General features: G+C 39.8%; 1 protein-coding gene across 2 annotated transcripts in view; it reads left to right on the top strand.

The window, feature by feature from the left end:
- Window positions 1-18774, top strand: part of rab6ba (RAB6B, member RAS oncogene family a) — a 47014-nt gene that overhangs the window by 3427 nt on the left and 24813 nt on the right. For both annotated transcript variants that reach the window (XM_068591379.1, XM_068591378.1), the window contains exon 2: window positions 15563-15621. In XM_068591379.1, coding sequence (XP_068447480.1) covers window positions 15563-15621 — 59 coding nt within the window. The remainder of the gene's footprint in view (window positions 1-15562; window positions 15622-18774) is intronic.

Raw genomic sequence — 18774 nt, 5'->3', positions numbered from 1 at the left:
GAGTGAAGGTCTGGTTGGTTGTCGGATGCCTCAATCGCCGCGTCTCGAGGGAACGGCTCTCTCAGCAAATTAAACTTGAGTTTTTGGCTTGGCCCTGCTGCAGTTGTAGATGACACGTATTAACCCACGCGTGCATACATCAATAACATGCAGCTTTATTTATATGAATAAGTTGTACAGTGATGAGCGGAAACACTGTTGCAAATGGACTCTGTCTGGATTGGTATCCACTATTTCGGAAAGGAGTGACGTATAGATGACATAGCCTGTTTGTACGGCCCGTTTTCTCTTAGGAACCAAGACAATTATTCCAAGATGAGAATATCTTGCTGGTGTGAATTGGAGGAGGCTGGAGATGAAATGTGTTGAGAACACTGCTGCGATTTTCATTTGCTTTGTCTTTTCTGTTCCAGTTCTTTGAAGCTCTGTGCAACGACATTATAGTTTCATTATACCTAACGCAGGCCATTAGGTAGTCGTCTCTATTCATCTTGTTTTAAACATTGTAATACTTAATCGTACAGTACATGCCAGTCTTAAGATATTTCATAATCTAGTGATTTTCACTCCTGCTCTGATCCGTACACCTATGTTTTTGTAAAATGTCTCCAGCTTGAAATTTTTAATAATTTGACTCCTCATAAATTGCCAGAACAAATGATCATGTTTAGGTGACATTTTGAAGATTGAAATGCATGTTTGGACAGTGTGGTGTTACCTAATAATCCGTACATGTTTAAATCTCAATTATACCTTATAAATATATGTTCTTTACGGGGTCTGGTTGAAGTCCAGTAGGCAAGGAGTGAGTAGGCGATAAAACCACGCCCACTCTACCGTGTTAACAAATATAACAGTTAGAGCTGATGACAGCTAGCTAAAGGAGATGCTGTGCTAAACAGAGGTTCTTGAAAAAGTAAAAGCGATAGAGGCTTTGGGCAGAGCAGCGGGGAGGATGGGGTCTGATTACAGAGGGGAAAATGTCAACATATACACCAGCATCGATGTGTTCATCACGTTGTTGTATCATTTAGTTTATTTAGATTAAGTGTGCAGCTACTCTTTAAACTAAATCCTGTGGCAAACCTAACAAAGAGTCCAGCCCACATTCTGTGAGGAGCTGCCCTGCTGACGCGTGGAAATCTAGAAGCATCTAAAGATAGCTGGTCATCTCTTTCATTTCACATCCTATCACGTCTTCCCAGCAAGTGTTCTTCTTCTCTGATGGATTGGGGGAAATGGCAACCTGACAGCTTTGATCTGCTATTGATCGGCTCGGCTGCCCACTAATGGACGTAATCTATCAAAGGGCATCAATCCGAGCAACGTGTCAGACTAGTCTCTCTATCCAAGGCTTTGGTGCGAGAACATGTCTGGGAGCATGTGTGTTCTTTTCTGAACCCGGCCCACTGGGCATTTTCATATACTAAAGGTATAAACCTCCTGACACTACTTGTTTTTTGTAGCCATGCTTGAGGCATGGCTCTAGGAAAGGCCAGCTGAGTGGTGTCAGTCGCTCCACCATTGGAGCACCACCATGAGGTTTCAATAAAATATCTCTGCAACTATTGGATAAATTGCAAAGTTGCACATTCATTCATGATCATCCCTGACAGCAGGTCATAGTTTCTACTTCTCCTGTGAAATATTGTTTCATCATCAAGTCATTGACGCTCCCCAGAAGAGGAATTATGAGGACTTTGGTGGTCCTCTGACTTCTCATGTAGGATCATTATCAGGTAAAAAATACTTGTCCAATACTTTAGTCTAGGGATGCACCTATAGCAGGATCAGGTCAGATGCTGTGCATTCTTATGTACTTGAACTCATTAAACTACTCTGATGCATTCACACCCGGTGATGCTTACCAGCAAAATGATTTTAACCTCATGTCAGTTGAGCCCTATAAACCGCCCACCTGCAGCGATGACCTGCACAACCCATCATCCATCATTTAACTCCAGCTGCTCTGTATGAGCAAATAAGGCAGAGTACCCAATAAATCTGCACCACATCAATTAGTTGAGCTGTGAGGTTGTCAGCTTTGTGTCTGCCTGACATGCTCCGCTAGCCTATTGCCAGCCCAGCATAACATTGGCAAGCGTGTGTTGATGAGTGTCAAGTTAACAGTAGAACTGAGCTCCTGTATCCTGATGACTGAAGTGAATCGAGTTAGCCCCAAAGTTAGCAACAGCTCAGTCGCACTTAAAGTGGACTGCTATAGTGGAACAGTTATTCTACATTAAGTTTCAAGTACTGGGTTTTTTATTTAAGTGTTTTTATTTGTTACATTTATTTTTCTTAATTATTAACATCCATCCTGCAAATTATACTCTTGTTTGTGCCAGGAAAACGCAAAGTTGATTGTTAAAATGTCAGCAACGTCTACATTTAACATGTCATTGTACCCACATAACATTTGCATGATAGCATTGTTATTGTCAGCATGTTAGCATGCCGATGTTGAGCTCAAAGCACCGCTGCACCTAAGTGCAGCCTCACAAGCAGCTATCGTTGGTGTTCAATATTAATCTTGTTTCTACTTCCTCCACAAACATCCATATACTGTAGCACTTAATCTAGGACCGGCATAGAGCAGAGAGTCATGTGTCTGCTGCTACACACTGCATATATTGCACAAACCTTGAGATGTTTCGAAAAATTGAAGGGTCTAAAAATAATATTGATGACTGTAGTTTGTTTTTATTTTTTTAAATTAATAAAAACATTTTTAAACTCATTACGAGGCGCTTGCAGTCCTGCAGGTGGTGGTCTGCAGCCAAGGAATACCAAACAAAGCATTGGTAGCGTTGTACATACTGTATGCTGCACAGCTGAGTGGGCGTGTTCTCTTAAGGCTCATGGGAGAGCACAGCCTCACTTATACACTCTGCCCAGAATAAAACAGGATTGCAAATCTGTCTGCTGCCCATGCAGTGATGGAGAGACGCCGTCTGAATCTGTTCCGCCCACTCGACTGAAAAGATTTTGAATGCAATATCTGATGACACAGTTTTCAAAAACTTACCCTGCTTTCTTAGAATAAACGTTGCAGAAAAAACTTCAGGAACCAATTGAGGAACTTTTAAAGTACCTTGCATCATTCAGCTAAAGAGACTATTTGCAGACTATTCCCTCTAAATTGTGTGTCTTGGAAATAGATTGGGCTCCCTTGCTTAATGTCAGCTCTGTCGAAGGAGAGAGACGGAGAACACCATTTAAACGTAATCCCAGTCGCTCAAACAGAACGGCTCTGTGAATAAAGTCCCCGCTGTGCAGGAAGGCTGTCATTTACCCAGCAGGGGGATGTGACACTTCACTGAGTTCAGCAGGTCTCCGTCAGTGTTTACCCTTTCCCCAGCTCCCTAGATGAGCCCCCATCACGGAGCCACTCTCGCCCAAATGCAGGCTGCTGCCGCCTTCAGCTTGCTTTTATTTATTGATGAGCTCTGCCATTTAAAAAAAAAATGATATTGGTTAATGTTTTCAAACTGCACTGTTCAGTACCGTATATGTGTCTGTAAGAATATATTGTCTCCATTGAGATGCCAGTGGAAGCACCGTGCAGAAGGTCTTGCGTGAATTTATGGACTGGAGGGAAGCAGAACATTCATCACACCAGTTTAACATAGTAGGGAGTGTTTTATATAACTCGGTGGACAAAGACATGAATCACTGCCAGACAACTTACAGAGATGCATTGGGGCTGCAGCAATGTAGGACCACTTATAATGTCAGTGTAGTCAAACAGCGTTACATTAGTTTTTGTTATTTTGAATCTGATGTATTTCTATCTTTACGCTTCCCCTTTATGCTGCGTATCCTGTCAGCATCCTCTGATGGTCGGGAAGGCATCTCCAGGGCCTGTTTTGATCTTTTTGACTAGTTTGTTTCACCTGGTTCCTGAACGCTTCTTCAGAAGCCGGTGCCTGCTCAGACGAGTTGCTTTGTCCCACACATTCCTGCAGCTGTGGGATAGTTTAGCCTCGGAGCAAAGGCAAGCCTTGATCCCATGCACAATGGCAACAAATGCTTGTTTTGTTTCTACTGTGGAACAAAGATCTAAAGGTAAACAAGCTAGGATTTCGTAGTGTGTGAGTTCAGCCTTGAGTCAGCATTTCTATGCTGGGCCCGGCGTGACTGTTCCATCTAAATATCAAAACTATATTTTGCTATAAGCCTCTGGTTCCACGCCAATGTGCAGGTATGATGGAGCTTTTCTGCAGAACTAGATCCAGAAATGATGTACACTTGTCTACACACCTTTTTTAAGAACATTTGTTTTCGGAATTGTTGAATGGCAAGCTGAGGGTAGCAGGTCCAGGTCTGGTCTCTAGCCGCAAAGGGACTCTTTTGTTCACATGTGGAACACTGACTGTGCCTTTTTAATGTAATGCCCGACTCATGTTTTATTCAAGAAGCCAGATTCTCTCAAGGGCTCTTAAATTTCATGTAGTTGTTTTCTTATTTAGAATTGACTGATAATATGTAGCTCATGGAAGCAAAAGTTGAGGCTCACTGTTTATACAATGCACTCAAAATTTAAAAAAAATATTGGTTATTTGCCAGGGTCAAGAGAACGTGCTCAAAGTTGATGGGTCAATGACTTTGTTGATTAGTATTCCTAGAAGATTAAAAGCCTTACCATTTGACACATGGAGTTTTTCTTACCATTAACTGGCACAGTCAATACTGGTTCAAACAAGCCTGATTTACAAATCAATTAAGCGGAAATGATTCCACAATGTATACGTGGTTCAGAGGGTTAAAGACCTCATCACAATCACTCTGAAACTGAATCTGATCTCATTGCTACCAAGTTTGGTCAATATTAGCCCAGCATTGTTATTCCATAAACAGCATTTACAGTCTAATTTAGATTGTCACAGTTGTTTTCATTTATCACATGAGAGCTTTTTGTGAGGCCATTCAGTAATCGGGACTGTTCACAATGTACTCTTACTCCCAGACATGGCTACAGGGTACTTTTGGTTTTAATTATTCATCCTATACCACCTTGGAAATCTCTTTAGGCTGTATTGTATTTTTTGTGGAATATTGTCAGATTCCTAAACGTAGAGTCTACAATGTTTAAATGTGACATATAATGCTCATTTACAGGTTCTCATACGTATTTGGGTTTTCTACTAGAGCGTTAATGTACAAAAAACAATTTGTTTTAGTGCCCAGCCTGCTCTGGTCATGAAAAAGCCCAGCCTGCTTTGATTGGCTCGCAAGAAAATATTTTTTCATGTAGTTGTCAAGCTGTGGGTGGAGATAGTCCGATTAAGGGGGGACGGAATCCTCATGAGCCTGCAAGTGACATAGGAAGGAGATTTTCTGATCTCGACAGCTGTGGTAGTGGATAGCCTGCAAAAAACGTACTGGTTTATCTTATTTCACGGTTTGTAGACACTCCAGATATCCAAATTTGTAGCACTGAAATCACTTTTCATGATATCTTCCGCTTTTTTAAAAAAAAAAAAGAAATCACTGGGAAACTTTCTCGTTCCTCTTACTATCTTACTGCATATTGGGCTCAAGCAGTTATCTATTCTATATGTTGCAAACTGCTTAATTGATTCATGTACCATACACTCAGCTTGTACATGTGAAAAAAACAGTGAGCCTTGAGAATGTACTCGTGTTGAACATCTTCTATCAGCGTTTAAATTAGCAGAATAGACTTAATTATTTGTGCGCCAATTAGATGTATGTATTAGTCACTGCTCCACCAGTCTTAACCCTGAAGGGAATACAGAAAGAGTCTGAGCTGAAAATATGATGTCTTGTCCAATACTGGAAAATTCTACAGGTTTTTATTCAAATAAATGAAGCTTATTGAGTTTTATTATTTTATCAATGTCTGATTAAGAGGTTTGGGCTGATGGTTTGGGTGATGTCGAAGCAACAGCTTGATTATAGAGAGTCTGAATGGAGAGACCAAAAAGCAATAAAAATGAGTAGGTCATGAATCAGTAGGTAAACAATAAGCGTAGTCCTCTCTAAAAGATTACAAGTACTGTGATAAGGGGAACCGAGGATGTTTCATTAAGGTTTTAAATGGCATTATAATTATCTTGATTGTAAAGTAATACAGAAGAAGTAAAGAAGTAATACACATTCAATGTTAAATACTGCATGTCACTTTGTAATGACATTTACCCAAAGGCACTTCTCCATACACGTAGTCAGTATTACTACTGGCAGTATTATTACTGCGCTTTCTTAATACCACTATTGTATTCAACACCGAGAACACGTCGGAAGTAGGGTGACGTGCAGAAGACATATGGAAGACTGCAAATGAAAGCTGTGTCCTCTTTCTCCGAGCGGATGCTGTCTCCATTTCTCCTCTGCCTCGCGAGAACGGAATCTAATTTAAACATTAAAACGTCAAGTCGCTCTGTCTCAAGCCCTCTGGCCTCAAACCGTAGACGTATGACTTCTATCTCCTTTCCCAAGGCAATCGCAAACACCAGAGAGTCATAGATTTCAGAACTGGTGTCACACTTTGGTGGATATGTCATTGTGCTCTTACTGTGTACTGTATGTATTTGTGTGTGCGTGTGTTGTTATTGCTTTTAGTAACATAAAATACCTCATCAGATGGCATCAGAGCTGAAATGGCTTTCTGAGTGCTTCACAGGATGTGTGTACGGGAGCCTCAGCCTTTGTCGAGTTCGAAAGCATGTTCATCCATTATTCAAAGGTATTGGTAAACGGACGCTCCTGGTGAGAGTTTGAATTGCAAATTTTCCACAAGTGCAGTGACACGCATTGTAAAGCAATGAAAGCTGCTCAGATTTGTAATGGGACCGCAGTAACTCTCTGGAAATCTTATATTGCGTCTGCTTTTGTTGCTGTCAATCAGCACGATTCTCATGTTTTGGACAAATTGACGCGAATGCTGGATGAAAAGTCTGCTCCTGAAGTTGAGTGTGGGCGGAGCTATGCAGGAAGTTGCGTGTTGTTACCTATCAAACGTTCTGGCCCAATCCACGCACTTTGCTGCAACATATCACATTACCATGACTACATAAAAAAATAGTCTTATTGCGGGTATTTAATTTATACTGGTAATCCCTGATTTGAACATCTTCAGGCTATTTCCTCACGAGATGAGACGTCGTTTCAAATAATCTATTTACTCGTTTTTATCAAAACAGCTTCAATCCCAAAATGATTATTGATGACTAAATCTGTGTAACACGTCTCCATTCTTCCATTGGTAACTACATGTTTAACGTCATATTGCTATACTTTGTGGGTAATTCCCAGAACTAGATCTAGGACTAGAACTAGAACTAGGGATTGGGCCTCTATATTATGGAGAATAAAGGAGGTGGTCCTGCTCTAACAGCCTGGACATGCCCACACAGTCTAATTAGACTGAAGTGAAAACACCTGTGTGTTTGACTAATTCGACAAAATATGATGGAAAGCATTTGAAACACTGGTTAAACTGTATATGCTCCAACATAGTTATATATGATTAAAAAACAAATGAGCGTTTATTAAAAAAGTGCTTTTTAAAATTCCTGCTTTACTTCAGTGCAGCTAACCATCTGCTTTTTTGATTTTACCATGCTAGCAGTTAAACTCATACATAACCATACAGGAGACGGCAAGGCTTAACAAAATCTGGCCAACCTCATTTAACCATTCAACAGTCAAGAAGCAAAGAGGCAGGATGTCCGAGTACTTCAAGAGAGCTCATTGTCTTTCAGTTTGGGGTTTGCCAGCATGTAATTTGCAAGATTGAGATTCTTTGACTCTTGTTTGAGGGACGTTTTGTGACCCAACAATTTTTGACCTTTTTTATTGCTGTATTAAACATCTCCAAAGATGCGGCATGCCTTCGGGCGGAAGTTAACTACGACACGCTGCTTAATCTGTCCGAAGGGGAGCCCTTGAGCAAGGTAGTATTTGATAAGTGATTAGACTCTTTTTGTTTTGTGTTAGTTTTCTGCAACATTCTTGTACAGTTGTAATTGTCAGGTATATATGAAGTTCACATTGAAACTAGAAAGTTTCATTGCAGAAACATTTTTTTTGGCAGTTTTTGGTTTGTTAATGCGAGTGTAATTATTTGACTTAGACTGAAGAAAATTCATTTGGAGGCCATCTGCTGTTTGGCTTTCTCCTGTTGGGTTCTGCTTACCAGCTGCTGTGACTATGGATAAACAAGTACACAGATGCAAGAGGCCATAATATCTCTCCCACGGTTCTGTATCTTTTCCAGGTTTTCTGTGCTCCCCTTACCTCGGAAAGGGACAATCATAAATAACTTCTTCTTTTTCTTTGTTCCGTCACTCATTGATAAATATTAGATATCTGCCTCTCTCTAGCGTGCCCGGCTCACATCCCGGTGTCGTGCGAAGGCAAGGCGTGACGCGTACCACTTTATTTTTATCCATCTCTCTGTGAGTGGGAGTCTGGACCCATGCAGAAAGCACTGCCATGCTCTGATTGGCTGCCAAGTCCTCAAGGGTATTCCGTGATGCCTGCCGCCAAATGACCAGCAGTGGGTTTACCTGGCTGCTTGGTACACAGCTCCAGGACTGGATTGACAACTTAGGTTATTTTTCAGCTTCAGAGAGCTCAGCAAGAAGTGGAGTTGGCAATTAATTATTGTGTGTGTGGTCCATCTTTTCAAATCCCTTACGCTAAATCTAATTTAAAACGTATTTGATGTATCTTCTTTTTAAAATACATTTGCATGCACGCAATGACTGCACTATATAAATGTTGTGATAATGCCGTGAAAGACGTAGCTCTTGTCATTTAAAATGTATTTCTGTTTTTCAACCGCACCCATTTATTACAATTATCTATAGCTCTTGTGATATTGTTTGTGTTTAAGCCAGTGATTATTTGGGTGCAGAGGTGGCAGCATCCTTAACTAACTCGCTTTATGGTTGCATAGCTCACAAATGGCGGAGCCTAATCTGAGTCCAGCTGTGTTGGACCTTTAACGTGCCGTAAAATAGCATTTTGAGCTCTTAAGAAAGGCCTTGATGAGGCGTCTGCTGACTGCTCAGCAGAGCCCTGCTGTCGAAAGTGCAGGTTGTGCAGCAGCAGGTGCTCAGTCCTCTTCGTTAATTGGCCCTCATGTTGCTCACTCACTCCACAAAGCCTTTGAAGCACCACGCCAACGAGAGACTTCATTAAAACCAAGGCTGTAATTGGGAACCCACCTCGCAGGAATCCCCTCTCTGTGTTACTATTTATTAAGCCGTCTGCTGAGCGACTGGTATAGTGTGATGAGTTGTTACATGTTTAATTCCTGCACCGTATGTAGAGATATGCGCATTAAAGGTTAAAATAATATGAACAGTTTTTTTCAATAAACAGTCTAGTTTACAGTCAGTAAGTTGTGTGTGTGTGTGTGTATGTATGTATATGTATATGTGTATATATATATATATATATATATATATATATATATATATATATATATATATATATATATATATGTATATGTGTGTATATATATGTATATGTGTGTATATATATGTATATGTGTGTATATATATGTATATGTGTGTATATATATGTATATGTGTGTATATATATGTATATGTATATGTGTATATATATGTATATGTATATGTGTATGTATATATATATGTATATATATATATATATGTATATATATATGTATATATATATATATATATATATGTATATGTATATGTGTATATATATATGTATATGTATATGTATATGTGTATATATATATATATATATATATATATATATATATATATATATATATATATATATATATATATATATATATATATATATATATATATATTTCAGTGAGAAATCACAGAGAAGGAAAGATGAAGCTTTGAGCCAATGAGCATATAACGGTCAAAATAACGTTCAATAAGCAAAATTGGCCTCGATCTACAATTATTACGTTATTACCAACACTGCAGCCATCGTTATAAAAATAAACATTAGGGTTTTGGCCCACCTTTTTATTATTAACCATTGCACTCTTTTTTTTCTTTGTTGTATTAATTTAGTATATATATATATATATATATATATATATATATATATATATATATATATATATATATATATATATATATATATATATATATATATATATATATAAAACATTTTTAAAGTTCCAATGCCCGAATAGAGAAGAAGTACAAGTGGGTGGGCAGTCTTGTTCTACATGAGCTAATCAAAGCAGTGGATCCTCCTGTAGACTGCTTCAAAAGGGTGTGCATATGTTTAATATTATCATATCAGTGGCATGTGATCTTCTTAAAATGAAAATGATACAGTTTTATCGTAATTATCTCTGGGACAACATATAACAGTTGCATCGTGGCTGTTTTTGGAGCTTGAGAGAATCAATGTCAGGACATCCCTGCCTGTGTTACATTGATTTGAACCATTCCTTTTTAGATCTTGTCTCAATACGATACAATCTTTGATGGAGAAAATCGCTGGAGGCATGTTGAAGTCAATGCACAAGTCCCATCAGAAGGTGCTGCCCATTTCTATGTGAGCATGTGGACCGCATCTAACTGCAATTCTAAATAAAAACGGGTGTCGTTGAGTTCATATACAAGATTTAAACACCTTATGTAACCTCATGAATTCATCCTGCGTAACCCTTACTGCAGCTACATAGCGGAAATCAAAAGTGCCTCATATAAAATGACTACAGCAGTTTGTGTAAAGGGGGTGTCAAACATACGGCCCACGGGCCTGATCCGGCCCGCCAGGGGTCCAATCCGGCCCGTCACGGTGTCTAGTGTAGCAGAAGAAAAAAAAAAAATGTATATATTTTTTTAGATCAAAATTAGCAGAATTGAGATTTGAACCTCTGATCCTCTACTTGTAAGACGGACATACAAACCATTGATCCACAGTCATGATTGATGTGATCACTGATATTATTGTGTCAGAAGTCATTCAAAATGGATCACGTCATGAAAGTGACATCACAAACGCGACACAAAGCGATGGAATCTGCAGAGGAGAACCCAGGCAGATAAACAGTGGGCTGATGTCTAATTTTTTTGGTCTTTATGTTTCTAGTTAATTGTTGAAAGACCTTTTTAAAATAGGGTTTATCATCCAAAAACCTTCACCAATGATTTAAACAAAGAGAAATATTGTCGTTATGTATGCGTCATTATGCTGTGATTTTACTGATCCGGCCCACTTGAGATCAAAATGGGCAGCATGTTGTCCCTTTACTAAAATGAGTTTGACACCCCTGGTGTAAAGCCATATGCTGTTCTTAAACTCTTTAATGTAGGCTTGCGGCAAAAGCTAATTCAATTGGAAAGGGATAATGTGTTTATGAGGGCAGGGCTTTTAAGCTGGACACTATCAGGAAATCACAGCAAATCATGCAGCATCCTGTTCAGACAGTCACTGGTTAAGGAGAACACAAGAGAAATTTTGAAGTCCCCCTTTTGAGTCCAGTAGCAGATCAACAGTTGATTGAGACGTCTTAAGGCTCAACTAAGCTTTATTAACAGGCACAGGTCAGCTCAGCTGGTGAGAGCCACGTGGGGCCGGGATGGGAGAATTTGGTCCGCCATCGACGGAGGATATATGAACGGGGGACAGCGTTCTCCTGTCATTAAGCTGGCCATTTCCACAAGGAGTGTCACTGTAATCAATAGGTGCCAGACACCAAAGAAAAAGCTACACTGAATAGCCTAAATGTCAAGATGAGACATGAGACGGCCTGGAAAACTTCATCAATACATTTTGCATGGTTCCTTTTACACACAGAGGAATACGTACCCTTATGTAGTTTATAAGAAACCAATTCGACCTTTGCCATCTACCGTATTGATATTTGTGATAGATAAAGTACGTACTGAGCTTCCATGCGGATTAAAGGACATTGTTTGTGTAATTTAAAAAGATGGCATTTGTCAGTTTTCACACGTGTCTCATTGTAGCTCCTGTAGTTTAATGTTGTCTTTCTCAGTAAACCCCTTGGCCCTCTCTTACGACCTGAATGAAAAGATTGTTGCCATGTTATCTCTGCCGTTGCCTCCGATTTTACTTTTTTGTCTGACTAAAGCTGCTAATCATTTGAATCCCACGAGAATCTCTAAAATAGTGAGTGGTATATGTTAACGGCGAAGCGGATGAAAAGCTTACGGAGGGGGGAAATGTTCAGAAATGCAGAGCTAATTCCGAAATGTAATCCAAAATCTGCCTCGTTAGTCACTTCTTTTTTAGCCGAACGGATAATTCCCTAAATTATTGCAGCCACGAGCGTTACTAAGCTTCCTGCTTCCGCACCAGTAATTAAATTCACACAAACAGACCTAGAGTTATGGAGATACTGACAAAAACGGAATGCCACACTTAATTCAGCCTTTTAACATCAGGAGAATACTGCAGGTTGGATCGGGACATTCAGTGGCATGTTAATGTTTCCCTGTAGCGCTTCGATGTAACATCTCAGTAGTATCTCAGGTACGGCTTGACTTTGAGGAAGAAATGACGATGCGCTGTCTGTATTTAGATGTGAAGTTTTTGCGGGGCCAGGAGGCACAGAGTGCTGTGTCATGTCGCCAGTGGGTCGACAAGGATGAGTCAGCGACAAAGACGTTGGATCAGCTTCTACATTCTGTCATGACCAGTGGTGGGAAAGCACACTGTGACAAATAAACATTCAGGGGGAAAAATAGTGCAACATAATGTGAAGTCGTTATTGTATTGCATTGTGTAGGGCTGCAGCTATTGATAGTGTTCATCGTTGATTACGTGCCAAAAAGTAATGATAAGTCCTTTTTACAGTTTACCTGGCACCAAGATCATGTCCCTCAAAATCTGTCCAAGTAACGGTCATAACTCAAAAGACATACAATTTACAGATTGTTTAATCCTGTGTAACTCTGACTATCAAAGGTTTTCCAGCTGAGTCGTAAGAAAGAGATAATTGCAATTAAAGAGTCCTTAAATATACATTTAATGACAACAATTAAGATTTCTTTTATCTATACTGGTGCTACAGAGTGGAATAAACTGCCTCCGGCAATACCCACTACACGTCAAACGGAGGCTGCTCGATGACATGACCAAGCAAGGTAATACATTGGAATCAAGGGGTATAGACTTTATAGATAACTAAGATAAAGAGCAGCGGCCAATGGGGAAACCGACCCACCGATACCTTGGAAGCATCGCCAGGTCACTGCGCGTAACCCGTTAGCCTGGCATGGTGATGTTAGCGACTTACGTCACAGCAGACAGACATTTCTTCCACTTTGGCTCTTGTATTTTGTTGTTGAAACAAAGGCAGATTCACCATACTATTCAGAGTACCACTATAACTACAGCTCCATGCACACTAGATTGCTCTTCACTAGCCGAGTCGTAATGGAGGTTTAAGTTCAACTAGACCGTGACTGAGTGAGTAGAACTTGATGAATTAGCTGGTTTCTGCCTAAAGTAGGACATCTCTGGAGCTAAGTGAGCCAGATGATGTATTGATGAATTAGCATGAGATCATTAGCATAATCAGTGTCTGCGCGTCAAATCCTGCCTCGTAGATATGGAAACGAAGTGAGGGCGCAGACACTTGTAATTAGTCTGCCTGATTGAAACTCTTCCTGTAAACAATTGTAGCTTGATGAACTGTGAATTAAAGACGGATTACATTTACCCAGTGCGCCCGCGCCTGATCATTTCTGAGGGACTCGATACAGTGCATTTCTCCAACATTGAATAATTAATGGGAATTTCACAAATATTTAATAACAGCCCTGGAACGGAAACTGCACAAACAAATGTTGCACTTTGCACTGGAGGGGGGCGTAGATGCAGATGAGTCGAGTCGATAGGATGAAATGTCTGCGGACTGTACTGTAGTCTGGCCAGGGAATGATTAGACTCACCTGAAGCACTGTGGTTCTGTTCCACTGGAGTTATTGGGGTTTAAGATACCGGCTCCCAGCTAACCATCTGCACTGCTGGTAAATGGATAAAAGAAGAGGATGGTGATTGATTCCTGCTGCCTTCCCGGTTTTCTCTGCTCTGGTCCTCCTCATTAACAAAACAACTGAGGTTAAATCTGAAAACCATAGACACCATCTATCAACGAGTCAACCATATCTCACCCAGCCTCTAGATGTGATTATCATGCCTTTTGCACCAAAGACGATGAATGATTTATTGAATTGATATGAAATTTGGTGACTGTTTTCCAGTCTTTTGTCAGCCACATACCTTAACACGCCTCCATAATGATTTTTGGCACTTGAATTAAGTATATATATATATTTTTCCCACAGATCAAGGCATCAGGTCTATGAGTTGTGTACATTTAGGAACACAGTTATACCACCCAGTGTCTTCCTTCTTGTGTATCTGCTGTAACAACAACTCGTCCAAAATCAGGCAGTAAGGAACCAATTAATCTGTTCATTAATTAGCTTCACTTTAGTTATTGATGATATTGCAAATGTTCTCACAAATGAATGTAAGAATATATCCGTGATCAGTCAAGTCTGATTGTCCAGTCCGGGTATGTTAATATGAAAGAAACATGCACTTTTATGAAACCCCTTAAGGGAAATTCTTCTCTGCATTTGACCCATCCTTGATTAGGGGGCGGTGGGCTGCCCTGTGCGGCGACCGGAGAGCAGCGAGGGGTTAAGTGTCGTGCTCAGAGACACTTCGACATGTGAGCTGTGTAGTACTGGGGATCGAGCCAGCTACCTTGCGTTAATGGGACGAGCTGAGCAACAGCCGCCCCCTTATCTGCAATGAAAAGACATTGATCAAGGGAAGCAATAATGTTGGCACTGAACAGTGCTCAAAACCGGTATCATTTGCAACAGATAATCACTAATTTGTGATTATCAATACGATTTGTATCACTAATTGCACAAATGAGCAGAATTCTAGTTTATTTATATATATATATATATATATATATATATATATATATATATATATATATATATATATATATATATATATATATATATATATATATATAGACAGACACACAGTAAACTGTGTGCCTCATCTCTCTGAGTTAGAAGGGGATGGAGGTACAGATGTCCTTTTATTAGACTCAATAATCAGTATGTTGGCTTCAGGGCCTTTTCAGATAAGCTTCAGCAACCTGTTGAAGAAAAGCAGGCGGATGGCTGTTCCTCCAGCTTTCCTGTCGTTCAGTACAACTGATTTTGCATCGCTGAATCTGCTCTCCCCATCGACTGTGTCAGATGAGGAGTGTGCGTGTTTTGGGAATCACACGTAATGCCGGTAGCGGCAGCAGAATTGTAATTACATCCAGACCCCGATGCCACTGCTGACCTGCTGGTGCCCCCTCCCACTCTCCCACCACCACACACACACACACACACACACACACACACGCACACGCACACGCACGCGCACACACACACACTAATGAGCTCCCTGGACAGCAATGACAGCATGTGAGGCTGTAATCATAACTAGCAATCCCGCTGGTACTTTTTTAATTTTTTTATTGAGCGTCTCCTCATTTAACGCATTCTGTCCTTCTCTTCTCTTGCAGTTGGAAAGACGTCCCTGATCACACGGTTCATGTATGACAGCTTTGACAACACTTATCAGGTATGTGCTGCTGTACACAGGGAATATTTGGTCTCTCTAATGGTTAATTTTGTCCCTGTGTGATCGTCTTTCCTTTCACACTGAAGCGTATTTTTACATCGATCTAACGTGACAATCAAGAAAATAGATTCATCAGAAATTCTATTGTGTGTATGTGTGGGTGAGAAAACTAGCCAACATGACTGTTACTTGAAGCAAACACCTTTTTAACTAAACAACATCAGGGCCCTCAAGCGATCACTATTTCCAACCTTGTTCTCTGTAAAGCAGTTAATTCTCACCCGTTGTCCTAAAAACAGAATATTTCTTATGCAGCCACGGCACTTGCGACTTTGCAAGCGTCAAACAGAAAATATAACCGGCAGTATTATTGCTTTGTAAGTATCTACTTATATAGTAATAAAAAAGGAATTAAAAATAAATCTCACCAAGCCACTCTGCCCTCCTCCTCGATTAGTTTATAGTGTGTTGTGTGTCTGTCAGCTCACTCTGGCTCTTTCATGAGGGGATATACAGTGTTATGAGCCTGTGCATTGTGTGAAAATAAATCAGAAATACCATTAGTATATAAGGGCGCTGAACTTGAAGAAGAGGGGACTTTTGTTTGGCTTTGAGTAAGAAATAATGTGAATACTTTTGTGACCCAAAATCTGAACCTCACCTTCTCTGACTCCACTAAATCTGTTTTAATTTGAGGAGTAGTTGCCTTCGTTTTGAAAAAACAAAACAGATGTTAGTTGGAAAAGACTTTTCAATCAGGTACAGAATTGTCCAGCTGGCTTGCAGTCAGGCCAGTAGAGTTAATAATGTTCTGCAGCCTCTTGGTCCTTGTAAAGCTCGCGACACGCAGCTTCACTCTCCTAAACCCCAGCGCTAATCTGGCTCTGCCTTTAAATCAACTACAGCGGTCTCTGTAGATTGCCTCAGTTTTCCCACACCTGCTCCTTCGAATTTGACTTTCTTGTCCACTTCAGTATATATATAACTGAAAGACCTTGATCTCCAGGTATGAACATTTATTAAGTGACTAGAGCATTTTGGGAGATGTGCTTATTTCCAGAGGGTAAATTTTGTTACCCCTTGACGGCTAGGCTAGCTGCCTTTGTGCTAAGCCAAGCTAAGCTAACCAGATGCTGGCAGTAGCTTCACATTGAACAGACGGCTATGAGAGGGGTATCGATCCTCTAGGCTAAGATCGTTAAGCATAATAAAAAATATTGTTGAGCTTATTATTAGTTTTTACTATATTACCATTGTTGCTTCAAATACCTGTTTGGTCTTACTAAAGCATCCTGCTAACCCCCACAATGGCAGAAAAACAGCCCCAACATGTCTCTTTTCTCAGTGTACTGTGTGAAGCTGTAATGAGATTTGGGCGGCTCATTGTATGTGGATTAAATTGTCTTGTTAGCTCTGTGATGCTGCGCTTTCACAGTTGCAGCTGCATCCTTTTATATTCCTACATTCGTAAATCATGACAGACTACAGAGCCACACATTTCACACGGCCTGCGAGGGCTCAGGTCTTTGTGTTTTTAAGCTGCTAAATCTTCATCATGCATTGAGGTTCCTTTGAACAACTATTTGTCAGAAATTGCTGTGGAACAGGCTTGTATTTGGGCAAAGCAGGCTGCGTAAACGGTTATAACAGCTGTTTACCCAACATCTGACCTCATCGGTGTCTCAACGGTGGGAGAAGAAATTAATCTGTTCATTAGTTTAGTTTTTTGCTGGATGATTGGTAGATTGAAAAAATGCTTCTCCTGTATATTTTGGTATTGGTACTTTACCTCAGAGTCATAACTCAAATCTAAACACAATGCACATCTTCAGTGTAACCTTCCTTTTCCGAGGGTACCATTACATCCGATGTCAGATAAATGTCAATAGAAGACTTAAAAGTCATGAGGGAAAAAACTATCCTCTGAACTTATGTGAGAAATGTCAGGATTTTCTGTTTTCTTACCAATGTAAGATGAAAAAAAAATAAAAATGTCTAGTTTTTTTTAAGTCAGATGATGTTGTATGAGTCTTCCGATGCAGATAATGAAGGATTTATTTAAAAAAAAATGTTTTAGTAAGTTTTTAGGGAAACTTTGTAATATTGCAACGTTGGGCCTTTCATTTGCTCTCAAACTGTCAGAACAAATGCACAAAACAACTACTGGTTAATTTGGAGTGTGTATTGCTTACATAGCACTATAACAGTACATTTTATTAATCACCCAACAGTCATATTTTCATGAATCATAATTTATTTTAAAAACTGTATAAAATGTTATAAAAAACAGAAAGATCTTCAAAGATTCAGTGTCCGTTGTTTACTTGCAATGGTAGTCCCAAGGAAGTTATTGGATATCCTTTCACGCAATGTCTGCAGCGTCCTCTTGTTGTATTTACCGGGAAATGTGCAACCATGTCCCTTCGCACATCGGTTGGTGGTCAAGTATAACTAATTCCAATGCAAATTAATCCTCTTCAGGCAATACATTCCACTGATGGCACACAATACTGTCTGGCTGGCCTAATTGCTCTCTACTTGCATTGACAAAAGGAAAATATAACCCACCCAGAACTCTTACATCCCCAAATTGCAGAACATTTACACCATTCCCTGAACAATGCACCATACATGCAACCCCCACGTTCCAAAACATTTACACTTGTCCCTGCACAACAATCCTCCAAATCATTCCACAAACATGATCTGGCTCGTGTAACAAGGAAATATTTGGGCAAACAAACAAAGTCCAGATAAAAAAAAGTTGACTATATCACAGGGTTAGGGTTACCGTAACCCATTTAGAATTACTCAAATTTGCTTTAAAACTAACCCATTTGTTAAGTGTGACTCATCAAATACATTATATTTCTGTAAGTATTTATCCTGTATCTGACATTTGAGAAGTGGAATGTCTCCATATAGTGTGCAAGGTGCATGCTATTTTAGCTACCATTTTCACCCAACGTTGTAAAATTGCAACTGACATAACAAGCTGAAAATCTAACGTGACGCATTAATTCCACAATAACTTAGTATTTACATGAACTACATACTCTAACAATCACCCCAAAAAATATTTCATGCAATTTATTTACTTCAATGTTGATATATCTAGTTGAATGAAACAAGGAGATGCGCTTCCAGGAAAGT

The sequence above is a fragment of the Clinocottus analis genome, unplaced genomic scaffold (assembly GCF_023055335.1).
Source record: "Clinocottus analis isolate CAN_PGR_092001 unplaced genomic scaffold, fCliAna1.0.p SCAF_25, whole genome shotgun sequence".
Lineage (NCBI taxonomy): Eukaryota > Metazoa > Chordata > Actinopteri > Perciformes > Cottidae > Clinocottus > Clinocottus analis.
This window is presented reverse-complemented; position numbering and strand designations above follow the sequence as displayed.